Genomic DNA, 26,650 nt, shown 5'->3' on the forward strand with positions numbered 1-26,650 from the left:
TGAGACCCCAAATTAAAACGTATTGGAGTCTCAAAAGGGGGGAATGAGAGAGGATAGCTGAGAAGGGTGAGGTCTAGGAGAACAGGTCTTCTCAAGGAGACCACAAGGATACACCTGCAGGGTCCTCTCCACCGTGACTCAGCTCTTAGGAATTTGTAAACTTAACTTCCTGAAACTTGGAAATTTCCAAGTTCTGTGAAATCCTGTAGTTCTGTGGGGGCGGGAATAGCATCTCCCGCTTGATTCAAATGGCCAATGAGAAGGGTACCTGTGGGGTGGAACTTTTTGACTGTCAATAAAAAGGGAAAGACCAAGGCAGTCGGGGAGCGCGGCCATTTGGATTTCTATGCCGCAAGCTCCCGGCTGGTGAATAAAGCCCTTCCTCTTATAAACGTGGAGTTTGGGTGCTCTTTCTCTCCGTTGGGCCTTGTCTTCCTGCAGCAGTTCACAGCCTGCTCTCTTCAGGGGAGTGAGTACCACCTCCTGATGGGGGCCTCAGGCAGTGCTACAGCTTCATCACGGTGACTTCAAGTGACCACAGGTCTTTTGGTGACCTAAGAGTGTGATCAGACTTCCAGTTGCTGGGAACTTCCTGCACTGACAAGGCTGTAAGGAGCTGTAGGAGTCAACATAAAGCTGCTTTACAATGACAAGCCCTTCAGTTCAGTTGGGGACCCTGTGGAAGCCCACTGGGCTATCTTTTGGGGGGGAAGCCACGGGCAGGTCATTTGCTCCGTAAGAATTTGTTGAGCCCCTCCTATATCTAGGGCTCTTTTGTGCGTGCTGGGGATTCCATAATGAACGAGAAGCCCCCTGGAAGCAACAGGCTCTGCTCTAAGTGTCTCTGAGTCCCTTCATGCCAGAAGAGGTCTCCATCCACCAGGCTGGGTGGGGAGCTCAGTACATCCCTACTATGCTCAGCTCGGACCCAGAGCCCAGCCCTCAAAGACTGTCTCCTCCCCCAGCCCATCTGCTGAGTGTGAGTCATTAGGTCACAGTTCCTACCTCTTTACTCCTGGGCTCAGCTGAGATGGACAGCAGCTGGTGCACCCGGGCACTCTTTCCTCCAGAGCTTGCGCTGCCCCTCTGGTGGCACAGCTGTGAGCAACCAGCTCACTTTAATCACCTGGGGATGGGATGCAGGTTCCTGGATCACACCCCAGACCTCCTGGGCCCAGAATTTGTGATGTTAACAAACTCCCTTGACAATTTCGCCAACTACCAGAGTGTTGAGAACCACCAGTCCAGCGCTTTGCTTGAGCTCCCTTTGTTAATTTCCAGGAAACACACACCCTAGAACTGAGGCCTCAAAGGCTGGGGGTGCTGCCCCCCCAACTGCCATCTGCAGATATTTGCTCCTGACAGCTTCCAGCTGAGTCGACCACTCCCAGGCACCAGCTCCCCAGCCTCTCTTGCTCCCAGCTAAAAGCCAGAGACCCCCCCCCCACCCCGTAAGCAACCAGCCTCTGACTCCCAGGGTCTGCAGACCTGCAGGCATGAGCTAACCTATCAATTACCAATGGAGGGCTCTGCCCCCACCTGCTCCTCTGTGCCACCACCTGCCCTCAGCCACCAGGAGGCCCTAGTGGAGAAAATCAGTTACACCTGGACAGCTGCCCACCGTGCCCCCTTAACAAGGGGGAGGGCTAGAGAGGCACTGGCTGCGTAACAGGGTGGGATGGGGGAGTCCCAGGTCATCTGAGGCCACCGTGCTAAGTGAGGGTCGTGTGCTGGCCTGACGGTGGTCAGCTCAGAGGGCTGTGCCATGTTATTCCAGAACATCGTCCATCTCTCCGTGGACAACCCTGCCCATGCTGTTTGTGTGATGGGCTCAGAAATCTGCGTGGATATCAGCGAGTAAGGGTCTGGGGATTCTGCTAAGGCTGGGGGTGGGCCTGGGTGGGGAGGCTGCACCAGTCTTCCCCTGTCTCCTAGAGTCAGGGGTTTCTTCCTTTTCTGAGTCTCACAGTCCTGCCCTGTCTTGAGAAGCCCGAGTTGGGTTTCCAGAAAATCTCCCCATCCCACACTGCAGGATTGTGACTTAACTCCTGCCCTTGCCCCCATATTGTGTGGACCTTTGGCAGGGGGTAAATGCCTTGGCTTTCTGTCCCCTTACCTGTGAAGGGGGTGGGGTGAGGATGGCCTTCTAGGGTGCTGGGAGTAGTAGGTGAGGAGGCCCCTGGATGCTGCGGTTTTGGTGTGGAGGTGACTGCTTCACAATAGGTCCTGTCCTCCCCAGGGTCACAACATAACCCTCCCAAGTGCTATGCTTTTTTTATTTTTTTCCCTATAGGATCTCTTGTATCTTAGACTAATAGCTTTTCCCTTCTTGGGGATTGTGAGCTTTTAAATAAGATGTCTGTTTGGTAACTTCTAAAGCATCAGTTGGAGGGTAGGATTGGGCTGGAGCTTGGCAGAGCATGAACATGGGGGTCCTTGCGGTTGGAATGGTAGGGATAAGGCTGTGTTGTGTTAGGACACCCTGACCAGTAGGTCTCTATCTCAACACCCTAAGGAGAATTAGGATTTGGGGGCCGTTCTTTATGCTCTAAAGCAGGGTTCTCAATCTTCCTAATGCCACGACCCTTTAATACAGTTCCTGTGGGTCGCGACCCACAGGTGGAGAACCACTGCTCTAAAGTCTGTCTCCTTGCCTGGCAAACCAGGGGTGCCCCACGTGAGTGTGCGAGCTTCACCATCACTGGATCTGGGGGGATCTTGATCAATATTGTCGATTCCATGATCACTGAGAAGGAGGACACCACCATCTGGTGGCCCTTGTCTGACCCCACGTACGCGGTCATGAAGATGTTATCACCCAGCCCTGCCGTGGATGGAGACAAGGTAGGCCTGGGGGAAAGAAACGAAGGCTGCGCCCTGGGGTAGGACCCGGCACAGCCGCTGAGGTCTCCCTCTGAGCCTGTGGTGTGTTGCCTGCCTGACCGACCTCATTCAGTGCTTACAACACTGAATGGGCAAAGAGTACTCCACGGTCCCATGTTATAGACCAGTGGTTCTCAACCTTCCTAATGCTGCAGCCCTTTGATACAGTTCCTGTGGGTCGCGACCCATGGGTTGAGAACCGCTGTTATAGATGAAGAAACTGAGGCATCCTCCCTGGCCTTGCTGGTAGTCAACAGAACCGGGATTCGAGCTGGGCCCCTATTTGCTTCTGACAGCGGCTGTCTTCCGGTCTAAAATTGTTAAAGCCTGGCGTAACCCTTTCTGATCCTATGTTGGACATAAAGATTTTTCTTGTTCATGAACAAGAACACTTTAGGCTTGGCGCCTGGAGCTCAGTGGCTAGGGCGCCAGCCACGTACTCCTGGGCTGGAGGGTTTAACCCGGCCTGGGCCTGCTAAACAATGACAACTACAACAAAAAATAGCTGGGCGTTGTGCCAGGTGACTGTAGTCCCAGCTACTTGGGAAGTTGGGGCAAGAGAATCGCTTAAGCCCAAGAGTTTGAGGTTGCTGCGAGCTGTCACACCACTGCACTCTACTGAGGGTGACATAGTGAGACTGTCTCCCCCCACCAAAAAAGCACTTTATGTAACCTAAAATAGATAATTAAATCATCAGGTGAGTTCATGTGTTTTTCTTTTAAAACTGTAGGATAATTACAAGTAGTCCACCAACCTTTCTTGTCCAAAGTAAGAGCTGGGGAGCTGCAGGTGGCAGAAAAACTGGATTGGAAAGGGTTAAATTTTACCAGTGAAACTCAGATGGGCTTTTTGGCTAAGGCAGCTCTTTTGGATGTGGAGACTTTCGTGAGACTTAAAAGCTAAGGTGTATTGGGGGCTCCCTGCCTCACTGTCAGAGGTTCTTTAAAAATATTAAATGCATGCTATATATTAGGTAGCTTGAATCACTCCAAGAGGTTGGCCTCCCTCTCATCTGAGGCAACTTAGGCATAGGACACTGTATCATAGCACAGCCAGGGTGAGGTAGATCCAGAATTTGAGCCCCAGTCTGTGGCCTTTCTCCTGGGCAAGCTGTTTTTCCTGGATGTGGCACCTGTGATGGGGGAGGTTCACCTCCACTTCACAGAACAGGTTGCCAGGCTTATCACAGACAGGTGGTAGCAGTGGTGATCATGTGGGAGAAACTTGATCGGAGAAGGGCTGTAGATTAAAACCACCAGTGTTGTGGCGGGCGCCTGTAGTCCCAACTGCTAGGGAGGCTGAGGCAAGAATCACTTGAGCCCAAGAGTTTGAGGTTTCTGTGAGGACTCCACTGCACTCTACCAAGGGTGTCAAAGTGAGACTCTGTCTCAAAAAATAAATAAATAAATGGAACCACTGGGGACTGGTTAACATTCAATGCCCTGGCCACACTGCCTACCCGTTAAATCAGAACCTCTGGGAGTAGGCTGGCCACTGCCGTTCTCCAGGTGAGTCCAACACAGCTCAGGGTGAGAACCACAATGAAGCAGCTCCACCTGGTGAATCATGTTGGCGATCTTACTGGCAGGGCTCAGCATAATGTGCCCACTTATACTCAGTACCCAGGGTGGGCAATTCCCTAAGAGTTGTACACTGAGAACCGAACATCTCATAAGAACTGAGGACTATTCTCTGCCCTGGGCTCATCCTCTATACCCTCAAGAGCGGCCAACAGTGAGATATTTGACCTTGGAGGGCTAAAGCCTCCATTTAGGAAGAGGTGGTAGATGACACATGTAAACATCTTCTATCTAATGGTTGGGCCTCTGTTTAGTCATGACAAACCTCGTGGTGAGCCTCATGGCTGAAGAGCAGATCTATTTAGAGTAGTAGAGGACCCTTTTGGAAACAGCTTATTCAGGATGCAGGAAAAGCTGAGTTCCCATTCTCACTAGCCTGGGTATCCTTAGAGCAATGGGCAAAGACCCTGGGAGAGCAGGTGCGCCAGCATGGGTATATAAAGTGGTTTATAGCTTAGATGCTGCAATGCTGGGCTGTTCCTCTCCCCAAACAGTAAAGCGATCCCTGTGCCTTTGAGGGTGTAGATCCCACCTGTGTGGGTTGTTTAGCCTGATGTAGAAGGGTTGGAAGGGTGGTGGCAGGTTCTAAATGCTCAGAGGACTGCTTCTGGCCTAAGTGCAGGGCCCCAACCCTGTATCAGCTCACAGCAAGACATGGGGAGCTTAGGAGCTGTGACAGGAGACCAAAGTGACACATCTGGACTCAGCACGTGGCCCAGGCTGTGCTCTTGACCCCTGCCCTCTAACGTTCCCATGGGTCTGGATGCTGTCTCCACAGGTCCTGGTCACATACTACGGGACCCATGAGAACACCTTGGGCACAGCTGTGCTCTACCTCACTGGCATTGGTGAGTGCTGCTCCCAGCAGGGCCCGGCCTCCTTTTGGGGCTAGAATGGGGTGGGCATTATAGGAACCCAAAAGGGATTCTTTCACTGCAATAAGATGCTTCCTCGGGGCCCAAAGGAATTCTGGAATGAACTCCTAAGTGGATTCACTCAAGATACCCACTCTTCCTTTTTTTGTGTGTGTGTGTGGTTTTTTGGCCGGGGCTGGGTTTGAACCCGCCACCTCTGGCATATGGGACCGGCGCCCTACTCACTGAGCCACAGGCGCCGCCCCACTCTTCCCTTCTTTAAGCGCAATCACTTCTCTTCTCCTGCCTACCCCTTTTATGTACTGCCAGCCTAATTTTCCAAGAAGAGAAGCAACCAGAACTTCCACTGTTACCATCGCCTACCCACCCGTTCATGTCTGGTCTTTACCTTCTGCCTCAGTTACAATGGACCAGACCGTCCAAAGTTAATCTTTCCTGTCTCACTAGGTCCTCTTCCCCTCTCATTCAAGTCATTCCTTTAGTGATTCTTACTGACAGAAGACACCACCTTCTGGATCATTCTGATCAGCCCAGGAGCAAGCTGCAGTATCTCTAGCCTGATTCTGTATTAGTTGGGAGCCCCGCCTCTTTACTTGCGAGCCATCTTTACATCCTTAATCTCTCCTCCCTTCCCCTCAGATCTGCTCAAATCAGATTCCTACCACCAGCAGAGCTCTTGCTGAAGGCTCTACCGTCTTTATGAGGTCTGGCTATCTACCCCTTCTCCCCACTAACCTACTGAAGTATCTGATAGAACCGGTTATCTTTCCCTGTTGCATTTTGCTAAGTACCGTAGGGATGCTCCACTCACCTCCACCCCACCAACACCTGTTTCTTCTCAGAGCCCTTTGCTGAATCTTTTGTTTCCCAAGCTGGTCATTGAGGTGTCCCCAGGGCTCAGGAAACCAGCTGTGTGGTTCTAGTACCACCTTATGGGCAGACTGTTCTCCAAACTGTCTCCAGCCCAGCATCTCCCATGAATTCGACCTGGGTATTGTCTACCCAACCTAATCTCCTGGGCCTCTAATGAACATCTCGCACTTCATAGATCTCAAATCAAGCTGATTTTTTTTTTCTACCCCTCAAACTCCTTTCTAGTTGTCTCCCTGTCACACTAGGGGGTAGCTCCATCTTCTAGCTGTTAAGACCAGTTACCTTGATACCACCTAATTCTTACCCCTACATCATCTGTGAATCTTGAGGGTGTTATGTGAAGTTCAGCTGCAGTCTGATAACTCACTGTTCCCAATGCACTCCCTCTGGTCTGAGCCCCCATCCTCTTCTGCCTGGGTCACAGCCCAAGTTCCCAGTGGGATTTGTTGGTTCCACCTTTGCCCTTCTCTAGGGCTGGTCTCAATGTGGTAGCCAGAGTGGCACATCCATCTCAACCAGGATCTTAAATAATGTCCCCTCAGTCCAAAACCTTCGGTATTGCTTGGATGAAACCCAAAGTCACTGTTGCCCACAAAACCTACATCCTACCTGCCTCTAACCTTATGACCTGTGACTCCTCCTCCCTCGTTTCTTCTGCTCTGGGCACTGTTGGCTACTGATTCTCGAATTTTCCACCTGTACTTTCTATCTCCTTTAACGGCTCTTACCCCAGATGTTAGCACAATTACTTTCTTGCCTCCTTTAGATATCGTTTCAGATTTCAACTTAGACCTCCTGGATTGTCTGAAACACCCCACCTTCACTCTTTCCCTGTTCCCCCACATTCTTATTACCATAGGATGCTATGAATATCTGTTTCCCCTCTCCCTGCCCCCAATAAGAGGGCCTCTGTCCTGCCCACTGCTACATCTTTGGGTACCAGAATAGCCTGGGTCACAGCAGGCCCTCTGTGCGTAGATGCTGAGGATACAGGAGCAAGCAAGTTCTGTACTTATGACTCTGACGTTCCAGGTGGGAAATAGGATGTTAAGAGCTATGAACAGGGGCGGCACCTGTGGCTCAGTGAGTAGGGCGCTGGCCCCATATGCCGAGGGTGGCGGGTTCAAACCCAGCCCCGGCCAAACTGCAACAACAACAAAAAAGCTATGAACAGAAGCTCATGATAAAAGCCACATGGTTGTCTGGAATGTGACAGAAGAGATGGGAGGCACATGCCAAGGCAGGAAGGGGCCTCTGTGATGATACTTGGGCAGAAGAATTGATTCTTAGGCTCTAAAGGAGCTTGGAACTTACCCATGGAGCCCTTCCTCCATCTTGGAGGGTCAAGAACTTTCCAGAAGGCTAGGAAGGTAGACTTTCCAAACTGGAATCACCAGGGTAAAGGCTGAGAGTCACGAGATGGCACCACAACCACAGTGAATGCCTGGGAGGTTTGGGCTAGACGTGTGTATTTCAGGCCTCTCCAGGCTTGCCCATGAGAAAAGTGACCCCCTGCCAGGACACCTCCCTCTTCTCGGACAGCGTGCCGGAGAGGCCGGTGGCCTGACAACAGCTTCCTGCAGTCCCAAGGGGGTCACCTGTAGCTCCTAGGCTTTGTCTAGGTGGCTGAGATGCCCTTCCTTTGTTTCAGAGGTCTCCCTGGAGGTGGACATCTACCGCAATGGGCAAATCACGGCACCGGATGATAGACAGTCAAAGGTGAGGGTGGGATGGAGGCTGTGAGCCAGACCTGGCCTGGAGACTTGCTGTACTTGACCCTCGTGGTATCTCTGATCAAATTGCTGAAACTCCAGAACTGACAACTCCTTATTTAAAAGATGAGGACATCTGCTGACCCTAAGATCACCTGCTAGACTAGTTGCATAGTCACCCAGAGTGAAGTTAGCTGCCACCTCCAGGTGCGCCATCTCTTCCCGTCTGCCTCTATCCTCTTTCCCCCAATGCTGGAATGAAGTAGGCAACTAGGAACCCGAATTTAGATTCTTCCCTTCCTCTCAGCCCATTTGCTGATGTTACCTGCCTGTTCTTACAGGTCTTTGACCTCCAATTTTGTTCCCAAGGTCACTATTGACCTGTGGAAAGGATTGGCTCTGCCCCCTGTCATGAGTTGACGCCTGGGAAGTAGGGGTTTGTTGCTGTCTCCCTGAGCCGACATTCCTATATCACTTGCAGAAAAAATGGATTTGGGGTCCCAATGGCTGCGGTGCCATCCTGCTTGTGAACTGTAGTCCTGCTGACATAGGCCAGCTTGAGGACAAGACCAAGAAGGTGCTCTTCCCCGAAGGTGAGTCCCAGGCTGACCCCACCCCTCCTCAGGCTATGCCTGTACTGCCTGAGCCCTCAGCTGAGATGATTCCAGGCTGATTTGTGGTCCTTACCCCCTACACTGCGGCAGATTAAATAAATCTCTTGTCCTGGCTTGGAGCTGCATAGCTAGGAAGAAAGGTCACATGGGCTGTCATAAACGGCTACTTCCTGGCTGGTGACTTGGCACACAAACTTTGCTGATCTTGTCTTGCCATCTGTAAAATAGGGATGACATGTTGGCTTTTCAAGGTGGTTGGAAGGGCTGAATGGGTACACAAGCTGCTTGCTAATCCTGGCTGTTTTAGGAAGAAGCAGTCTTGGTTCTGGTCCTCCCTGTCTCTGATGGACCAGGGTTCTGTTGATCGGCTGTGGAATAGCTTCCAAGGCTGAGCGGAGCCCCTGCTAAAATGACTGAGCCAGGCCCTTCTGTGGGGAGGAGACATGGGTAAATGCCATCCTGACTCAAAAAGGGCCCTCCAGTCTGGACAGCATAGCAAGACCCCATCTTTACCCCACTCTCCCCCCCCAAAAAACTGGCAGGGCGTGTTGGTGTAAAACTATGGTCCCAGCTACTCAGGAGGCTGAGGCTTGTGGCTCACTTGACTCCTCAAAGTTGGAGGTTGCAGGGAGCTGTGATTGCTTCACAACGTTCCAGCCTGGATGACAGAATGAGACCCTCCCTGTCTCAAAAACAAAACAAGTGGACCCTGGAGTTGGCGACTTGTCTGTAGTCACATGGAGAGTAGACAGCAGGGAATGACGTAGCCCGGCCAGAGCAGCAGGCAGAGAGTCCTCCATGTTCCTTTGTCTAGGAACCCTGCCCTCTGCTCTTCCCTGGAGTTCTGGCCTCTAGAAGCCCCTGAACCCTCGCCTTGTCTTTTGCCCAGAAATAAAGAATCTGTCCCTAATGACGCTGACTGTCCAAGGCCCCAGCTCCCTGTTAAGGAGATACCAGCTGGTTCTCCACACCTCCGAGGAAGAGTCAAAGAAGGCGAGAGTCTACTGGCCCCACAGTGAGTGTTCTTGCGCCAGCTCCAACTCTGTCGGGTCTCCAGGTGCCAGGGTGAGTTGTACCCTCACTGAGTCTCAGCAGGGCCCCCGGAAGCCTGGAGACCTAGAACAGGTCAGGGTTGCAGCCAATCTGCATCCCTGGGGTTCTCTAGCTGCCTTCACCATAGACTGAGTCTACATACATGGGTAAGCTATTATACCTCCAAGCCATGTTCCCCACTTGCAAAATGAGAGGGCAGTGCCCACCCTGTAGGGTTCTCACCGCTGGAACAGAAAAAACAAATATTGGCTAAAATGGGAGCTATGGCCTCATGCAGATGAGATAACCTCTCCCAGTAACTTGTCAGAATTCAGCTGGGAAGTAGAGGGAATTCTCTGTTGTATATGAGGCCCAGAAGGTGGCCGATTTGGAAGGTAAATATGTCTAACTCTAGCAAAATGTCCTCGAACAAGTCTTTACTTTCCTTAACTGGCTTAGTACTCACTGCCTCTAAATTTCTCAAATTGAGGCCTAACTCTTTGCTTCTGGAAGCATATACCACTACCCTTTAAAAGCCACATTTAGCCACAGCTGGGCAACTGGGGAGCCCTGTGGTCTATAGTGTGCTTTCTCAGGGAGGGCCTTTTGTCACCAGCCCTGAAAGCATGACTCTAATGCTTCCTCTTTGTGCTCAGGGCCTGAGCAGAGTCCTTGCTCCATCTTTCCTGCAGACTCTAAGTCACAGTAACTTGGGATTAACCAGAAAAAGTAGCCCAGGTTGGATGTGGTCCCTTTACACGTAGGCCAGGAGTGAGCCTTAGAAACCCCTGGCTCCCAGCCTGGTTCAGGCCACAAGGGCTACACTGGCCCCATGAGTCTAAGTATGGATAACACTGCAATAGGCTGAGAGGACAAGTGAGCCTCGGGAGTCTACACAGGAAGCCAGGAGTTCGTGTAGCCTGGTTAGGATGCTATATTTCACCATGTGGATTATAATAAACTGCCTGTTTCTCCTTATTAAACTTGAGAATCTTGGGCAGGGTGACACAACATGCTGTCTTAACAAGGCTTCCAGCTGATGCTGAGACTTGCTAAAGCTTGAAAACCACTCATTAATCTGAAGACATTTCTAGACAAACAGAAGGCCAAAGTGGGCTGTGCACAGTGGTTCTCGTCTGTAATCCCAGCACTCTAGGAGGTCAAGGCAGGTGGATTGCCTGACCTCAGGAGTTTGAGACCAGCCTGAGAAAGCGACCTCCATCTCTACTAAAACTAGGCATTATGGTGGGTGCCTTTGGTCCCAGCTACTCAGGAGGCTGAGGCAAGATAATTGTTTGAGCCCAAGAGTTTGAGGTGGTGAGCTATGATATCATGGCATTCCACCTAGGGTGACAGAGTAAGAGTCTCAAAGCCAGAGGGTAGGTTCTGCAAACAAAGCCTTTCAAGAAGGCAGTGACCAATTATGGCAAATGCTGCTGATAGACCAAGATGCCAAAGCCCATGAAATCATGGTCCTCAGAATGACAGTGACCCAGGTTGGAATGGGCAGGCACAGTGAACATAGACCATGGAAGGAATCTGCCTTGGAGACAAATGGTGGTAATAACTGGGGTGGGGGCCCGGCATGAAGTTGGGGACATATCTGGAGATGGTAGAATATAAGCACGTCTGCAAGTAAATAAGACCGGCGCCACGGATGGGGAAATGGACCCAGAGGAAGAGAATTTTAGGAATACGTAATACTCAGAATACTAAAGTGAGTCAGACAAGAGGGAATTCCTGAGTGGTGGGTGGGAAGTCTTGAAGTTTGGTCACAGCTGGACAAGCCTTTCATTGTAGTAGCTTTTCTAGCCGCTTAAGTACAAGGGTGACTGTGTAAAGAGTTGGTTTAATCAGGGCTGAAGTTTTTCTAGGCAAGTAAAACAAAAAGGTATGGGAGTGGACAGCATGTTCAAGGGAATAGATTTAGTGACAACTTGGGACCCGAGAAGGGTAAAAAGGAAGTAACGGGTGGGAGTGGCAGTAAAGAGATCTGGGGGCTCAGTGCCTGTGGCTCAAGCGGCTAAGGCTCCAGCCATATACATGTGAGCTGGCGGGGCTGCCAAACAACAACTGCAACCAAAAAAAAAAAAAAGGCCAGGCATTGTGCTGGGTGCCTGTGGTCCCAGCTGCTTGGGAGGTTGAGGCAAGAGAATTGCTTGAGCCCAGGAGTTGGAGGTTGCTGTGAGTTGTGATGCCATGGCACTCTACCCAGGGCGACAGCTTGAGGCTCTGTCTCAAAAAAAATCTGGGGCTGGAGACTGAGGTTGGGGGTACGTAGGTGAGCTACAAAAGATGGAAGAATGTCCTGGAGGCGGAATCTAGTTTGGGCCGTGACCACTAAAATAGGCATCTAATTGGTGTAGAAGTCAAGGTTAGTGAAATGTCAAGAAAGATGACACTGTCCAGTCTAAGGTGTCCGACTGGTCAGATACCAGTGATGACAGTGGTGGAGATGAGCTAGGGCTAGAACATTCATGAACAACCAGGAGGATGGTGGTTATTTGTAACAAAGAAGGGGGGCAGGTGGTGCTACTTGACAGCGTGTATCTCAAAGGAACTAGGACTCCTGAGGAATGAGGAAAAATGGCCTAGAAGAGCTGATGATTCCAAAGAAAGTACCTTCCCCCTCCCCTACCATGCCTGATGGTACATGGCAGGTAATAAAAGAGCTCAGCTCAAATCCTCAGTATTTACTATGCTCTCGGGATCCGGCTCTGGAAGGATAAATCTGTTCTCAGAGCCTCCTGGGGCAGGTGGACAGCCAAGGACCACGCAGAGGCTGGGTGTAGCCCTCTAGGGTCCAGAGTAGGCAGAAGAGTTGAAGATTAGCTAAGACCTGAGCCATAGCAGCGCAGGGATGAGAGTAAGGCCTTCTAGGCCGAGGTAACTGTCATTTTGGGGCAAGGAAGACCCATCACAGGGGTCCTGAGGACCCATCACAGTTCCTGGTCTGTGCTAAGTCTACCACAAAGGGTCAGCTGTGCTCTTAAAGGAACAACTGGCTGGGAGAAAGCCCCCAGAAGGTCAATAGCAGGAAAGAGCTTGGGACAAGTGGACTGTTGACCCACACTGCCCAGTGGTGAATTACCCTTAGGTAGACGAGCTGCAGGGAATCCAGGTCTCCAGGACAGAAGGCCCTGGCTTTATGGTGGCTCTCAGGCTGGGTGGAGGGAACTCCATAGTAGCCAGCTGACTCTATCAGCTTGGGGGCTATGTATATGCCAGGGTATTGTAGGGGTCCTTGTAGAAAATGACCTCGTCTAGTCTCTCCTGCTTGGGGAAGTGATGAAGGCTCCCAGCAGCTGAAGCAGAAACCCACATGGGAGTGAGGCCAGAAGCAGGAAGATTAAGGCCAGGCCTGTGGCCAGCACACTGGAGGTGTTGCCATAGAACCTCACAGGCTGAGGAGCCAGGGCAGTGCCTGATCTGGGCATGGCCATAGCAGCCATCTGCTGACATGGAGTAATCAGAGATGGAGACAGGTGGCATGTGTCATGTAGAAGGTCTGAGGAAAATGTGGTGCCTAGATCTTTTGAGGTTCTGGTAACCAAGGTCTACCTAGTTTAGGATTCTCTACCCAGAGACTCCAAACAGGAACAGATGCCAGGACCACAGCAGGCACATCAGGAATGGATAAGGACAGAGATGAAGGCCAGGTAGGAAGGCTTTCAAGTGGCCCAGGTGGGAGAAGCTCAGTGGCCTTGGGTCAGGATGACCTCTGGCAAGTAATGGGCAGATTTGAGATCTAGTTAATGTGATGACCACCACGTGTGCTTAACTTCCCCTGGTCTCATCTATGTGTGGTTTTATATCGAATTAACCTAAGAAACGACAGGGAGAAGGAAACAGGCTTAAGGTACATAATCACAAGAACATTTGGTTTCCTCGGAAGTTCTCAGCCAAAGCATTATCCTCTGAATTGAAGGTTCTCACTGAGCTTCCTAGTGTCAGAAAGTGTCTGAATTTGCCAGATGAGGCTGCCAAGCCCAATTTCTTAGAGTTTCTCACCATTGGGCCTTCATTATCCCAAAAGTCGGGTTCATGATCAAAGTGTAATACATCTACCATGAATCTTTACCCCAGACTGACCACCTTGAAGGCAGGCATCTGAGTGCCAGAGTCCTAACTTGCAATAAGTCTTAGCATGCCGGTGAGTACCTGATCCTTGCCCATGAACAGGTATCTTGTCGTCCCCTAAACCCTAGACCCCTAGGGACAGAGGGCTGGGGTGAGTATAGTGGCTCAAGCCTATAATCCCAGCACTTTGGGAGGCCAAAGCAAGAGGATTGCTTGAAGCCAAGAGTTGAAGACCAGCCCAGGCAATGGAATAAGACCCTTTCGCTACAAAAGAGAATTATCCTGGCATGGTGGTGACAGGCCTGTAGTCTCAACTACTTGGGAGGCTGAAGTAGGAAGATTGTTTGAATCCAGGAGTTTGAGGTTGCAGTGAGCTATGATAATACTACCACACTCTAGTCTAGCAGTTCTCAACCTGCGGGTCACAGGAACTGTATCGAAGGGTCGCGGCATTAGGAAGGTTGAGAAACACTGCTCTAGCCTGGGCAGCAGAGCAAGACCCCATTCCCTCCCCTCCCCACCAAAAATGCAGGGATGGATAAACCATTTTAGCTCAGCTCCTGTCCTGGAACCACAGCCCAGCTTCTGACATGAAGAATGGGCTGGTGCCTTGACCATCAGATATGGTGACTGATCCCAGTCCATTTCAGTAACTGGTCTGTCCCTCCTCTTCCTTCCAGAGGATGGCTCTGGTACCTTTGAGATGGTGCTGGGGCCTGGCCAGCACACCTATACCTTGGCTCTCTTGGGGAACAACTTGAAGGAGACCTTCTATGTGGAAGCCACTGAGTTCCCGTCCGCCAGCTTCTCGGGCCTGATCTCCTACTCAGCCTCACTGGTGGAAGAGTCTCAAGACCTGGTATGTCCCCCAACTATACAGAGACCTTGGACGAGGGTGCTCTGGTGGAAGGAGCATGCCCCACGCTTGGATAGAGGACAGGGGAACATGAGGCTTGGGAGGCAGAGCTAAGAGTGGAGGAGAAAGCTGAGAAGGCAGATGGGGCCCGGCAGAGTGCTGGCTTGAACATCAAGGGACACGGGTGACGGGAGGGCGTGAATGTGGAAAGCAGGCTTCTGAGAGGACCTCGTCTCTCACTGCAGTCAATCCCAGAGACCCCAGTGTACAAGGACACGGTGGTGTTCCGGGTAGCTCCCTGCATCTTTATTCCCAGCACCCAGATGCCTCTGGAAGTATACTTGTGCAGGTAAGAGCCCCTCCAACTCTCTGTGCTGGTAGCTTTCGTAACTGGCACCCTCCTCCAGCAGGGCACGGTGGGTAAGGATGACAAGGACATCTCACCAGGACAGTAAAATCTTCCCATCTGAGCAAGCCCCCCAGACCTGCTCCAAGTCAGCCATCTGACATGTGTTTGGTCCCTCGCTTTGGGAGTATTCAAACAGTGAACCGGGTGGTCTCCCCATCAGGGGGTCAGACAGACAGCATGGTGTTAGGCAGTGCCAAGGGCTTCAAAGCAGGACAAAGGATGGAGAAGCAAAGCTGACCGTGTGTCCTGGTGCCTATAGAGCCAAAAAGAAACAGGCAAGAGCTGGAGGAGAAGGCAGTCAGCTGGGGCCAAAGCTGGCAGGGCCTCATGAGCTCTGAGTATTGCAGGAAGGCCTCCAGGGCGCGTGCAGCCCAAATTAATGCTGTTGTTCACCTGGAAACCTGTAGGCAGGAGGGTGGCGCTGCTCCCCTACTGTCACCTAAGGGCCCTGGTGCCTTCCAGTCTTGTTACGGTGCTTTCCCCTGGGGCAGGCGGCATCTGTCTTTATGATGGAGGTTGGGCACATGCACTTCTGGGCCCAGATCCCAGGAAGAGGTAAGAGCCAAAGTTGCCTGTCTGTGCTGCTGGGGCTCTAGAAGTCTCCTGAATCACTTCTGACAAGCCAAAGGCCTCAAGAGCACAGGCCATACCAACTTCAGGGAGGCCGGGAATGGGGTCTGGCTAGGTGGCTGTGTGCTCAGGGAGGAGCAACCAGTGGGAAACCATCAAGAGTTTTGTCTGTAACAACACTCTATCACATGAACAACCAGGCATATAAATAAAAAGGGGGAAACTAGTTCAGACTCAGCAGTGGCTCAAGCCAGAGTGGGAGGAGCACAACAGTTAGATTCACGACTGTTTGGAGGCAGGACTCTTCCTGCCCCACCAACTCCATACCAGCCTCCGGCGGTTACCACTGTTGCATGCCTCCCTTGTGATATCCCTGACACGGAGGCTGCCTTCTACAGTAGGGGGCAAAGGACAGTGCTGATGGGAGTGACCTAGCACAGAAGGGAAGAGGCAGCTGCAGGAACCCCATTGGTAGGTATATAGGTACAAGGATAGCTTGCAGCTAGGCCAGGAAAGAACAATCAACAAGACAGGTGTCAGTCAGATGGCCGGTAAGACTCTAGACCTCCATCCTTCTCTGCAACTTCTCTCGGTAACTCGAACTCCAGGGACTCCAGGGAAGAATAAATGTAAAACTGGGCCTAACAAAGTTGGGTTTGCCCAAGAAGGACAAGAGTATACTACGATGATATGCCACAGGAGGAAAGAGGTGAGGATGGAGGTCCTGATGAGGCCAAACCTCTAGCCGAGGGGTCAGAGGGGCTGTGAGAAAGATGATCAGGGGACTGGATGTCTGATCAAGATTGTGGAGATGGTTTGGTGATTCACACTTGTAATCCCAGCACTCTGGGAGGCTGAGGCAGATGGATTGCCTGAACTCAGGAGTTTGAGACCAGCCTCAGAGTGAGACCCTTTCTCTAAAAATAGCTGGGCATTGTGGTGGGCAACTGTAGTCCCAGCTACTTGGAAGGCTGAGGCAAAAGAATTGTTTGAGCCCAACGGTTTGAGGTTGCTGGGAGTGATGACACCAAGGCTGACACTCTACCAAAGGTGACAAAGAGACTGTCTCAAAAAAAAAAAAAAAAAAAAAATGGGGGGATAGGGCGGCGCCTGTGGCTCAAAGGGGTAGGGCGCCAGCCCCATATACCAGAGGTGGCGGGTTCAAACCCAGCCCCGGCCAAAAAAAAAAAAAAAAGAAAAATGGGGAGATAGTGAGTCCGAGACAGGTTAAGAAACAGTAGAAAACAAGATCTCCCCAAATCAGGGATGTAAAGAGGCCATGGCATATAAAGAGGCTATGTAAAACTCATCGTGTAGGTGAGTTTACTAAGGGCGGCAGCAGTGACAGGAAATTGGATGGGTATGGTAGACCAGCAGGGTAACTGAGCCTCCTGGTGGGCAGCACGTTCTGTGGCTGCAGACACATGCTACAAAAGAGCCAGGGTGTTAGGATGATGTCCTGGACCCGGCCACAAGTGGTAAAGACCTACCTTTCCTCCAGCCCCAGCAAGGTACAGACAGGTCCCTGAGGGAGGGCCACTGAAGAGTGAGGTCCTAGAGACCTCCAAGGAACGTGTGGTTTCAGTATGAGAAGGTCAAGTCTCAGGGGAGGTCTAATAGGATTTTACTGACAGATACGAAAATGATATCTGGTAAGTGTATCTGAAAACAGGTTGCTGTCCCACAAGAAGGCAGCCACTTGTTCTTCAAAGAAACCTGAGTCATCCTAAGGGGTGGTATTCAGGTATGGCCTGATACAGCGTAGCTACAGACAACCTGCAAATCTGGGCTATACACCCTTTCCCCAGTAAACATCCTTAGCCTGTGACCTTGTCAGGACGGCTGGCTCCCCTTAGCTTGTCTGCATAGACCCAGGACATAGATTCTTTTGGCCAGTAGCATAGGATGCTATGAACAATACAGGTAGTTATGCTGCTGCTGACAGAATAGCAATGTGAGCTTTGGGGCTAGATCTGAACTAAAATGCCAATTTTGACACTTTCCCAATGGTATGACCGTGTATGTGTGTGTGTTGAGACAGTCTCACTATGGTAGAGTCACAGCTCACAGCAACCTCAGACTCTTGGGCTTAAGCGATTCTCTTGCCTCAGCCTCCCAAGTAGCTGGAACTACAGGCGCCTGCCACAATGCCCAACTATTTTTTGGTTGCAGTTTTCATTGTCGTTTAGCAGGCCTGGGCTGGGTTTGAACCCGCCATCCTTGGTGCACGTGGCTGGTGCCATAACCACTGTGCTACGGGCACTGAGCCAGTATGACCTTATTGACATTCAACTCTTGAGGATCTGTTTATAAAACAGGTGGTCTTAACATCAGCCTCCAATGTCCCTTCATCTCTAAGGAAGGGATGTCCATTGTGATCTGTCAGCACAAGTTCTCAGGGTTGAAGACCCACTCTGTGACACACATAGGATGTGATAACCCTGTTGGCCATCTCAAGAGGGAACCCAGTTTCTTGGCATGGGGATGTGTGTGTAGTAAATGGAGATCCATTGAAAGAAGAATCGGCCTATGCCTGTGGGTGGGCTGGGGGGGAGTTCCCACGTTGCCTGGGGCGGGGGTAGAAGGGACCATGTGGAATGTGACTAAAAGGTAGAACAGGTCAAGGCCACCAGGGCAGGAGCTGACATGGCACGTTGGCCCTGGCTGTGTCACGGGCTAAGCTGAGTGATGCTGGGCAGGCGAGGTGGGCTCAGGGGGACCGCTGTGGGGGTGGGGGGGGCAGCTGCCCTGTCTACCTCATAGGCAGAGGTGGGATTTCTCCTGGTCAGAGGAGGCGCTCTCCTTCCTGGAGCAGGGAGATCATGACCAGTGCAGGGAACCTTGAGGGCCTTCCCGGAACTGGCTTCTCTCCCTCGGCAGAGAGCTGCAGCTCCAGGGTTTTGTGGACACAGTGATGGAGTTGAGCGAGAGGAGTAACTTCCAGATGGCATCTGTCTACGAGGACCCCAACCGCCTGGGCAAGTGGCTCCAGGTAACACGCCACCTGGGAAAAACCACTGTGGGATTGGAGAGAAGGAAGGTACGTGCCACCTAGGAGGGAATCCACGGGCTTCTGGCTAACCTTCCTGGCAAACTCAAGCCTTAGTAGAGGTGTCTGTGTTCTTAGGACTCTTTTGGGGATGACTTGCCCAAGTCACAGCCATTGAGGGATAGAGCTTGGGGTCCAACCTTCTTCCCATTCCAGAATGCACACGTGTTCAAGACCATAGGACCCCTAACCCCCAAGCACCCAGAAGGGCCACGGCTGGGACACTACTCCAGGGTCCCACCTGACTCTGGCACGGCACTGAGTTTAGAGACCAAGTTGGCTTTTGTTTCTGGCGCTCCATCCCACTCCACAAATATGCCAGTGCTTGCCATGTGCTGGGAGCACCCATCATCCTGAGCACCAGACATGACAGAATAGTACAGGGGCAGCCCTGCTTCAACAACGATTGAGCTAAGTGCGTGAGAGGAAGCAAGCAAGATGGTGCGGTGAGTTCCCAGACCAAACTAGGCAGTTTGAATAGTGAGAAACGTCTTCACAAGGAACTTAAGGAAACAAGGAGCTGGCCACGTGGAGGCCAAGGAGGGGGGATTAGAAGTAGGACTTTCCCCAACACCCGTCTTGGGCACAGACAGCTGATGTGAAGATCAGCATGGGGTTGTTCTCGGAGGACTTGAACAGAAGGGCTGGTGGTCCCAGTGAACAAAGGTCAGAGGTGGGCGATGGCTACGCTACGTCTTGGGAAGCCATAGGTAAAGAATAGAAACTAACCCAGGGCAGGGCGGGATGGTGAGAAAGCACACCTTGTTCTGAAGGGAATGAGAGCTCATGATTCGGGGTTTTCAAAAGACCTCTCTGGGCAAGATGTAGGAATCAGATCTTAGGATGAGGCAGGTGTAGAACAGAGACACTGGAAGGCATTGTAATGGCTTCCTGGGTGGTACCAGAGGTGAGTTGACTCACAATGCATTTAAGACAAGGCCAATGAGACTTGTTAAAGGACAGGGAGCAGAAGAAAAGGGAGAATCTGAACAACTCAAGTCCTAACCCTGAAGAGTAGGAGGCAGGGGTCAGAATTCCCTTAAGAGGTGACATCTGAGTTGGGTTGAGGACTGAGCAGGAGTTGTATCCTCTCTGGAGCTGACCTAGGTCCAGGGAACTGTGGCTGCCAAGCCAGACCCAGGCAGGAGAACAGTGGTGGGGGGAGGAAAGCAGCTTCTCGATGTGTGTTCTGTCTCCTCCAGAATGAAATGGCCTTCTGCTATACCCAGGCTCCCCACAAGACCATGTCCTTGGTCCTTGACACCCCTCGGGCCACCGATCTTGAAGATTTCCCCATGAAATACTCACTGGTATGGAGTTTGGTTTGGCTTATCTCAACCTGATCCCATCGCTCAGGGATGGGACCTGTCTGGACATGACAGGACACCAAAAAAGAGGGTCCAGATGGCCTTGGAGGGGAAGGGATATGGATGTCTACCTGAGATTCTGGATTAGGGATAAGACTGGGCTCAAGGCCATTCCCTTCAACGCCCCCACCCTGGTTGACTCTCCTTCCAGAGCCCTGGTGTTGGCTACGTGATCCCATACTATACCCAGGACCACAGAGTGGCCAGCATGGATTCTATTGGGAACCTGACAGTGTCCCCGCCTGTCAAGGTCCAAGGGAAAGAATACCCCCTAGGCAGGGTCCTCATCGGTGGCAGCTTTTACCCCAGGTGAGCCAAGAGACCAGATGGTGGCCAGACGTCTTTAAAATCAAAGGGACGCTGGTAACATAACCTGATTCCACCTCTTCTCACCACTTCAGCAGGCCAAGTGCTCTGGGCCACTTGTTAAACAGTGATCAGGATACTTGATTCATGTAGGAGATGAAGCAGGTTACTTTTTCTACCCTTATTCTTTGATTCTTGGCTCTAAATTGAAATAATTGAGATTGAGCCGCCTGTTGGCCCAACAGGATGTTATTTCCACCAAACGTGTGGTTGGACTTCATGGTTGTAGATCTGAACAAGACGGCATCCAGGGTTCAGTCTACCTAGAATTGCTCGGCTCTGTCCTGAGTGAGTTCAGAGGGAGGGATTCTACCCCCCATGGACTGGCCAATTCACCCAGGCATCAGAGGGGGGCAAGTTACCTGGAAGGAGCCTGACGCTTGCCAAGTGGCAGGTGCCCAACCTGGGCCACACCAGCTTAAGGGCTGTTCTCCATCTTCTTCCAGCGAGGAGGGCCGGGCCATGAGTAACACCCTCCGAGACTTCCTCTGTGCCCAGCAGGTGCAGGCTCCAGTCGAGCTCTACTCAGACTGGCTAATGAGTGGCCACGTGGATGAGTTCATGTGCTTTATCCCCACAGACGACAAGAGTGAAGGCAGAAAGGTTTGTGGTGGGGGCTGGAGAAGGCACACCTGACCACATCCCCTACCCTATCTATTGGGGACCCTTGGCAGCTCCTTGGGAAGAAGCTGGCCTGTGACCCCAGGTCTCTTCCCAGGGCTTCCAGCTGCTCCTGGCCAGCCCCAGGGCCTGCTATAAACTCTTCCAAGAAAAGCAGAGGCAAGGCTTTGGCAATGCGCTGCTGTTTAACGAGGTCAGAGAGGATCAGCTCCATTCTAACGGTAAGGGAGCCCCTGGTTAGGACAGGGCTGGGTCCCTGCTTCCCCAGGGGCCCTTTCCAGACAGTATTTTCTACTATCACTCTTGGTAGAAAGGATCTCAGGGAGATAACTCTGTGTGGTAGTCCAACGGCTTTTGTATCTTCTATTTCGGGGCTATTCTGGGTACTAGGACAACCCAGGCAGACCAGATGCTCTGGGACAGCTGAGAGGCGGCTAGCATCTATCTGTAAGAGACCAATTCAGCACGTGGATGGCCTCAGGTGCGGGCATAACTAATGGCAACAATGCCATTGTCTGGCCTTATTCAGGAGGTGTTGGGTCAGATACCTGGGCACCGGGCACCCCTAAGGAGACACAGGCAGACCAGGTGTGGCTGCAGCCATAGCCCTTTTAACCTAAATGCCATGATAACACAAAGGGACTCTTTACTCAGACAGCCCGGGGTGTTGGGAAGTTCTCAACGCCCAAAGCGTGGCCTGAGAGCCAACAGCCCCCATGCCAACTGGGAGTTCTCCATCCTCTTCAGACTCTTAGGGTGGGGCCCAGGAGCCTCCTGGTCCCAGAAGCACTGTGTGGAAGGTGACATTTACGAGCATGAACCACATGCCAAAGAGAGTCACCTCAGAGCTGATGGCTAAACTGGGCATTGTTGTCCCACAGATCAGGCAACTGAAGAACAAAGTGTGACCTGGTCAGGGTCACAGGCTATACAGACCACGTTCTGTGCTGAGAAGTTGAACAGGGGCCAAAGTCACCACACCAATGTGCTCTAGGCACCTCTCAGAGTTTAGCATAGTTCACTGCCTCCACCACACACACCAAGGAGAGTGGCAGGTGGTAATAAGGGTCCTACCTGGGTTTTCTAGTTTAGGCCCTGGTCAGTCCCCAGATGTTGTACTGAGCAGGGGAGAGGGAGGTGTCTCTGGAGTGAGGCTACTCAGCAGTCACTGGCCTAAGAATGTACCCAGTTGACCGTGCCAGGGCTGGGTCTGCCTGATGTCTGGACAGCATCACCTACTCCCTCCCCTGAAGCCTGCCCACCCTCTTTTCTTCCCACAGGAAGAGAATTCAAGACTATTGATCAATTTCTTGCTGATGAAAATTTGAGAAAGCAGAATGAGTATGTGGAGGTAGGGCTGAGGCTGCACGAGGCCCATGGAAGGGTCCTCACTGTTTCTACTTAAGGTTGGGGCCAGGGGCAGGTGGTAATAAGGGCAGACCCTCTGATCTGGGTCCTGCTACAGGCCCAGATGAAGGGCTAGGGGCCAGCTGGATTCCAGCTTAGGGAAACAGAGGAACAAGTCTCTGAAGCCAAAAACACAGCAAGATATGCCTTGTGCTTGGAAGAGACCAAAAAGAGTGTAACAGGGGTGAAGGCCGGGATCTAGACCCCAGATGGACTAGGGGCTGGCATGAGAGGACAGCTCGCAGACATTCCAAAGGCTCAGATACCCTCAGAATGAGTTCCTGTCGTGACACCCGCCTGGTGCTCTCCCCAAGTAGCAAAGGCCCTGACAACCTAGACAACTTCCTAACTGAGCACCAACAGTGGCCTGAGCATGGCACAAGATACTTTACTAAAATCCTGGAGGTAGACGGAGAACACAAAACCTGGCTTGTACATGAGGTCATGAGGCTCGGAGTACAGCCACTAGCTCAGCCCATCGGTTGGAACTGAGTCTGGACCCAAGTGTGACTCCTAAGTTCATGCTTTGCCTACTGTTGATGCTACTCAGCTGTCCAGTGTCTACTCCATGTGGGACAGCGACAGAGCTCAGCAGCCTCCTTGAAGAGGACTGTTCCCATTCCTGAGAAGCTGAGGATCAGACTCAGCCCAGGGCCTTCCCAGTGCAGCTGGGATGAAGTGGCCCATGACAGCAGCCGTGATGGTGTTCAGGGTCACTAGGCCTTCGGAGGCCTCTTAGGGTGTGAATCATTGGCTGTGAGAAGCAGAGTCCCCAGAATTGAGGTCATCTGACTGTAGAGGGGGAAACTAAAGCCCAGAGAAGGGCTATTCCTTGCTCGGGGTTGCATGGTCAGGGCAAAACTGCTTTGCTCACTGGGTCCTTATCACTCCCAGCCAAGGAGTGTTCTGTGCCACACTGTACCGGCACCCTGACCTTAGCAAGCATGGGGAAGGACATTGGCCGGACACAGAGCCGAGACAGCCTCTGAGCCCATGGGGATGGTCAGCCTAGGTGTAGTGAGCATGAGTCTGGTACCATCAAGATGTTGGGCTCAGCTGGTTGGGGCAGGGAAATGGCCTTGCTCAGGACTAGTGGCCACCCCAACACGGACTAGCCGTGGGATCGCAGTCTCAAGACCAGGCCTCTCTTTGGTGGCCCTGCTTCCTCCTGTGAAGCTGCCTCTGGTGTCAGGAGGCTGGCCTGGCCTGTGTGGCTTCAGGCGCATAGGGGGAGTGGAGAGATGGTGGCTACTTCAGGTCATGCCCATCGGTGTTGGGGGAAGTGGGCCTCTCTGTTGCTGATGAGTCACTTCTCCCCTGGCCCCTTCCCGCCCCTCAGAAGTGTATTCAACTGAACCGTGACATCCTGAAGATGGAGCTGGGCCTGGTGGAAAAGGACATCATCGACATACCCCAGCTTTTCTGCCTGGCGCAGCTGACCAACGTCCCCCCTGAGCAGCAGACCCAGAAGCCCTTTGCGAAGCCGTACTTCCCTGACCTGGTGAGGGGTGTGGGCTGGGTTTCCTGGGGTGGGGTGGGGGTGGGGCTGTTCTGCCAACACTGGCTGGCATATTCTCATTCATGGTACTGGACTGCAGAAGTAGGGGAGCAGCAGACAGGCCCTTTTCTCCCCCCTCAGCTGGCAGGAAGATTCCACAAGGAAGGAGGTATACTATCCCTAAAGGCTGCGAGGCCCACCAAGCAGCAATCGTGGACCAAGACTTGGTCCACATGCTTCCGGGGGCCTCGGGAAGCGAAGCCCCACTTAGAAGGGCCAGATGAACTCCACTTACCCACTGATGGCAGTGAGACCCTGGGCAAGTTCCCTTAAGGGCAGGGTCTTGTGTCCACTCTCCCCAGGGTCCAGAGCAGCAGCATCCAAGTACATAGGTGCTTGAGTGTGTGAAGTTAACATTTTATTCCTGCTAAATTGGAGTTAGACGGTGGGGGTATGAGTACAAGGGGTCCTGGTTGTGCCAACCCACAGTTCATGTCTGAACTCTCATGTGACAACCGTGAACTGTCATGTGGGTGCTTACAGTGAATTCTGCATCACAGGGCCTCAATTCTTTAAACACTTACTGGTCAACTCTCTTGAGCCCTACGGACACAGGCCTTGAAATTACCAGTGGAACACGGGCATCTTCTAGCTTTCTCAGATCAGTGGGAGGAGTGGTGAGAAGTTTCTTTAAGAGTTAAAGATGGCTAGAAGTCAGCCGGCAAAGCTGGGTATGGAGAGCACCCCCATGGAGGTAGTGGGAACGTGGCACATCTGTGAGAGGCCCAAGGCCAGGCCAGTCATGGTGGCTCACACCTATAATCTTAGCACTTTGGAAGGCTGAGGCAGGACGGTCACTTGAGCTCAGGAGTTTGAGGTTGCTATAAGCTAGGCTGACACCATGTTACTCTAGCCCAGGGCAACAGAGTGAGATTCTGGCCTTATAGTCTTTATTCTATCTCAAAAGGGGAAAAAAAAAAAAATACAGTGGAAGAAACTGAGGCAGCTGACAGAGCCAGTCCTTGACCAGACAGGATGGGTTTTGCTGTTAGGAACCATGTTGGAAGGTCGAGTGCAGTGGCTCACACCTGTAAACCTAGCCCTCTGGAAGGCTGAGGCCTGTGGATTGCCTGAGCTCAGGAGTTCGAGGTCAGCCTGAGCCAAGAGTGAGACCCCGGTCTCTCAAAGTAGCTGGACATTGGAGCTAGTGTCTGTAGACCTACCTACTTGGGAAGCTGAGGCAAGACGATTGCTTGAACCCAAGAGTTTGAGGTTGCTGTGAGCTGTAAGTTAAGACTGTCTCTTTAAAACAACAACAAAAAAACAGAACCACGGTGGGTGTGGTGAGGCAGAAATGAGCTGCAGCTCACTGGTCAGTATCTGTGAAGATGGTGCCAAGTGCTTGCTGTCCCTGTCTGGTCTGGCCCAGCCCCATAGAAGCGGTTGGGTCATACCTACATTTAACCCTATAGTGCCCCTTGGGGAAAAGGGGGCTTTCTCTGATGGCTGATGCCCATCCAGGTCTCACCCATAATAACCATCTCCCTGACAGCTCCAGATGATCGTGCTAGGCAAGAACTTGGGGATCCCCAAGCCTTTTGGGCCCCAAATCAAGGGTACCTGCTGCCTAGAAGAACAGGTTCGCCACTTGCTGGAGCCCCTGGGTTTCAACTGCACCTTCATTGATGACTTTGACTGTTACCTGACCGACATCGGAGACTTGTGTGCCTGTGCCAATATCCGCCGGGTGCCCTTTGCCTTCAAGTGGTGGAAGATGGTACCATAGCCCCAGGCCCTGGGCTGCCTGCTCTGTGTAGGCATGAACAGCCACTGTCACCATGCAACAGCACAACTCCTGAACAGGAGGTTGCAGTCAAAGCAATACAGCCCCTCCCCTGCCCTGTCTACCCCTGTCCCCTGGACCCAGTAGTGTGGCAAATGTCACCAGCTTGAACCCCTGCAGGGAGGAAAGATGGGAAACTACCTTCAGCCAGGAAGTGTTCACTGAATGGCCAATAAAGCTCAAGCTGTTCTGAATGCACTTCCATGGTGGCCTTGTTTGGGGAAGGGTTGAATGACAGCTGAGGACAAAACTGTGGAGACACCTGTGATCATGCTGTCCCACTTGTGGGGGATGAGGCAGTGACTGGGTTAGATAATGTTGCTATCCCATTCCTATCCCTGGCAGCCTGCATCTTTGCTCTACAGCAGTTTTTTCAACTTTTTTAATCTCATAGTACACTTGAACCTATAGTTAAATTTCAGTCGCACTTCAATTATGTTGATCAAAAGTAAAGACTATACTTTGAACTTTTTGAAAATCTTTAAAAATGTTCACAGCATATTTATGATCTAGCAGCACACGGGTTGAAAGATCACTGCTGCGGGGCTCAATGTGACAGGCTCCAGGCTGTGAGAAGGCAAAAGGGGTAGCAATGTGCCCAAGGGCATCTGTCCTCAGGGGTGGAAGCTCTGTTCTCCTTGGGGTCTGTAGGGTATGGTCTGAAGGACAAAGTACAGCAGGGACAGGCCTGGGCTGCTTTAAAGCTGAAATGCCTGCTCCAGGACCCAAGGCAGCCTATTTCCACTTGCCTGACCAGCCTGTGACAGCTGAGGCCTGGGGCGGTGGTCACACCTGTAATCCTAGCACTCTGCAAGGCTGAGAGAGGACTGCTTCAGCTCAGGAGTTGATCAGCAAGAGCCGACCTCATCTCTAGAAACATTAGCCAGGTGTGGTGGTGGGTGCCTATAGTCCCAGTAAATATATATTCTCTTATTTGCAAAAAGATACTGCCAAATTCCATGTGTAGGAAGTATTGTCCTGTTACAAAATAGCTGAACGAAAAGTCTATCTTCT

General features: G+C 51.9%; 1 protein-coding gene across 1 annotated transcript; it reads left to right on the forward strand.

Annotated features, from left to right (window-relative positions):
• The first annotated feature begins 1,519 nt into the window (after positions 1-1,519).
• Positions 1,520-25,579, forward strand: PADI6 (peptidyl arginine deiminase 6). The gene is made up of 17 exons (XM_053575532.1): positions 1,520-1,622; positions 1,722-1,857; positions 2,667-2,844; positions 5,243-5,312; positions 7,864-7,931; positions 8,406-8,517; positions 9,428-9,553; positions 14,331-14,509; positions 14,752-14,855; positions 18,366-18,477; positions 19,737-19,844; positions 20,053-20,210; positions 20,714-20,870; positions 20,986-21,109; positions 22,169-22,239; positions 23,635-23,796; positions 25,346-25,579. Exons 1-17 carry the CDS (start codon positions 1,520-1,522, stop codon positions 25,577-25,579), a joined length of 2,202 nt encoding a protein of 733 aa, XP_053431507.1.
• Positions 25,580-26,650: the final 1,071 nt, after the last annotated feature.

The sequence above is a fragment of the Nycticebus coucang genome, chromosome 22 (genome assembly GCF_027406575.1).
Source record: "Nycticebus coucang isolate mNycCou1 chromosome 22, mNycCou1.pri, whole genome shotgun sequence".
In the NCBI taxonomy this organism is placed as follows: domain Eukaryota; kingdom Metazoa; phylum Chordata; class Mammalia; order Primates; family Lorisidae; genus Nycticebus; species Nycticebus coucang.

Bases quoted from the DNA above. Each gene is read 5' to 3' on its own strand.
- PADI6 (XM_053575532.1), top strand. From the start codon at position 1,520: ATGGAGGGCTCTGCCCCCACCTGCTCCTCTGTGCCACCACCTGCCCTC. The intron at 18,478-19,736 runs GTAACACGCCAC...TGTCTCCTCCAG, and splicing joins GCCTGGGCAAGTGGCTCCAG to AATGAAATGGCCTTCTGCTA. The intron at 23,797-25,345 runs GTGAGGGGTGTG...TCTCCCTGACAG, and splicing joins AGCCGTACTTCCCTGACCTG to CTCCAGATGATCGTGCTAGG.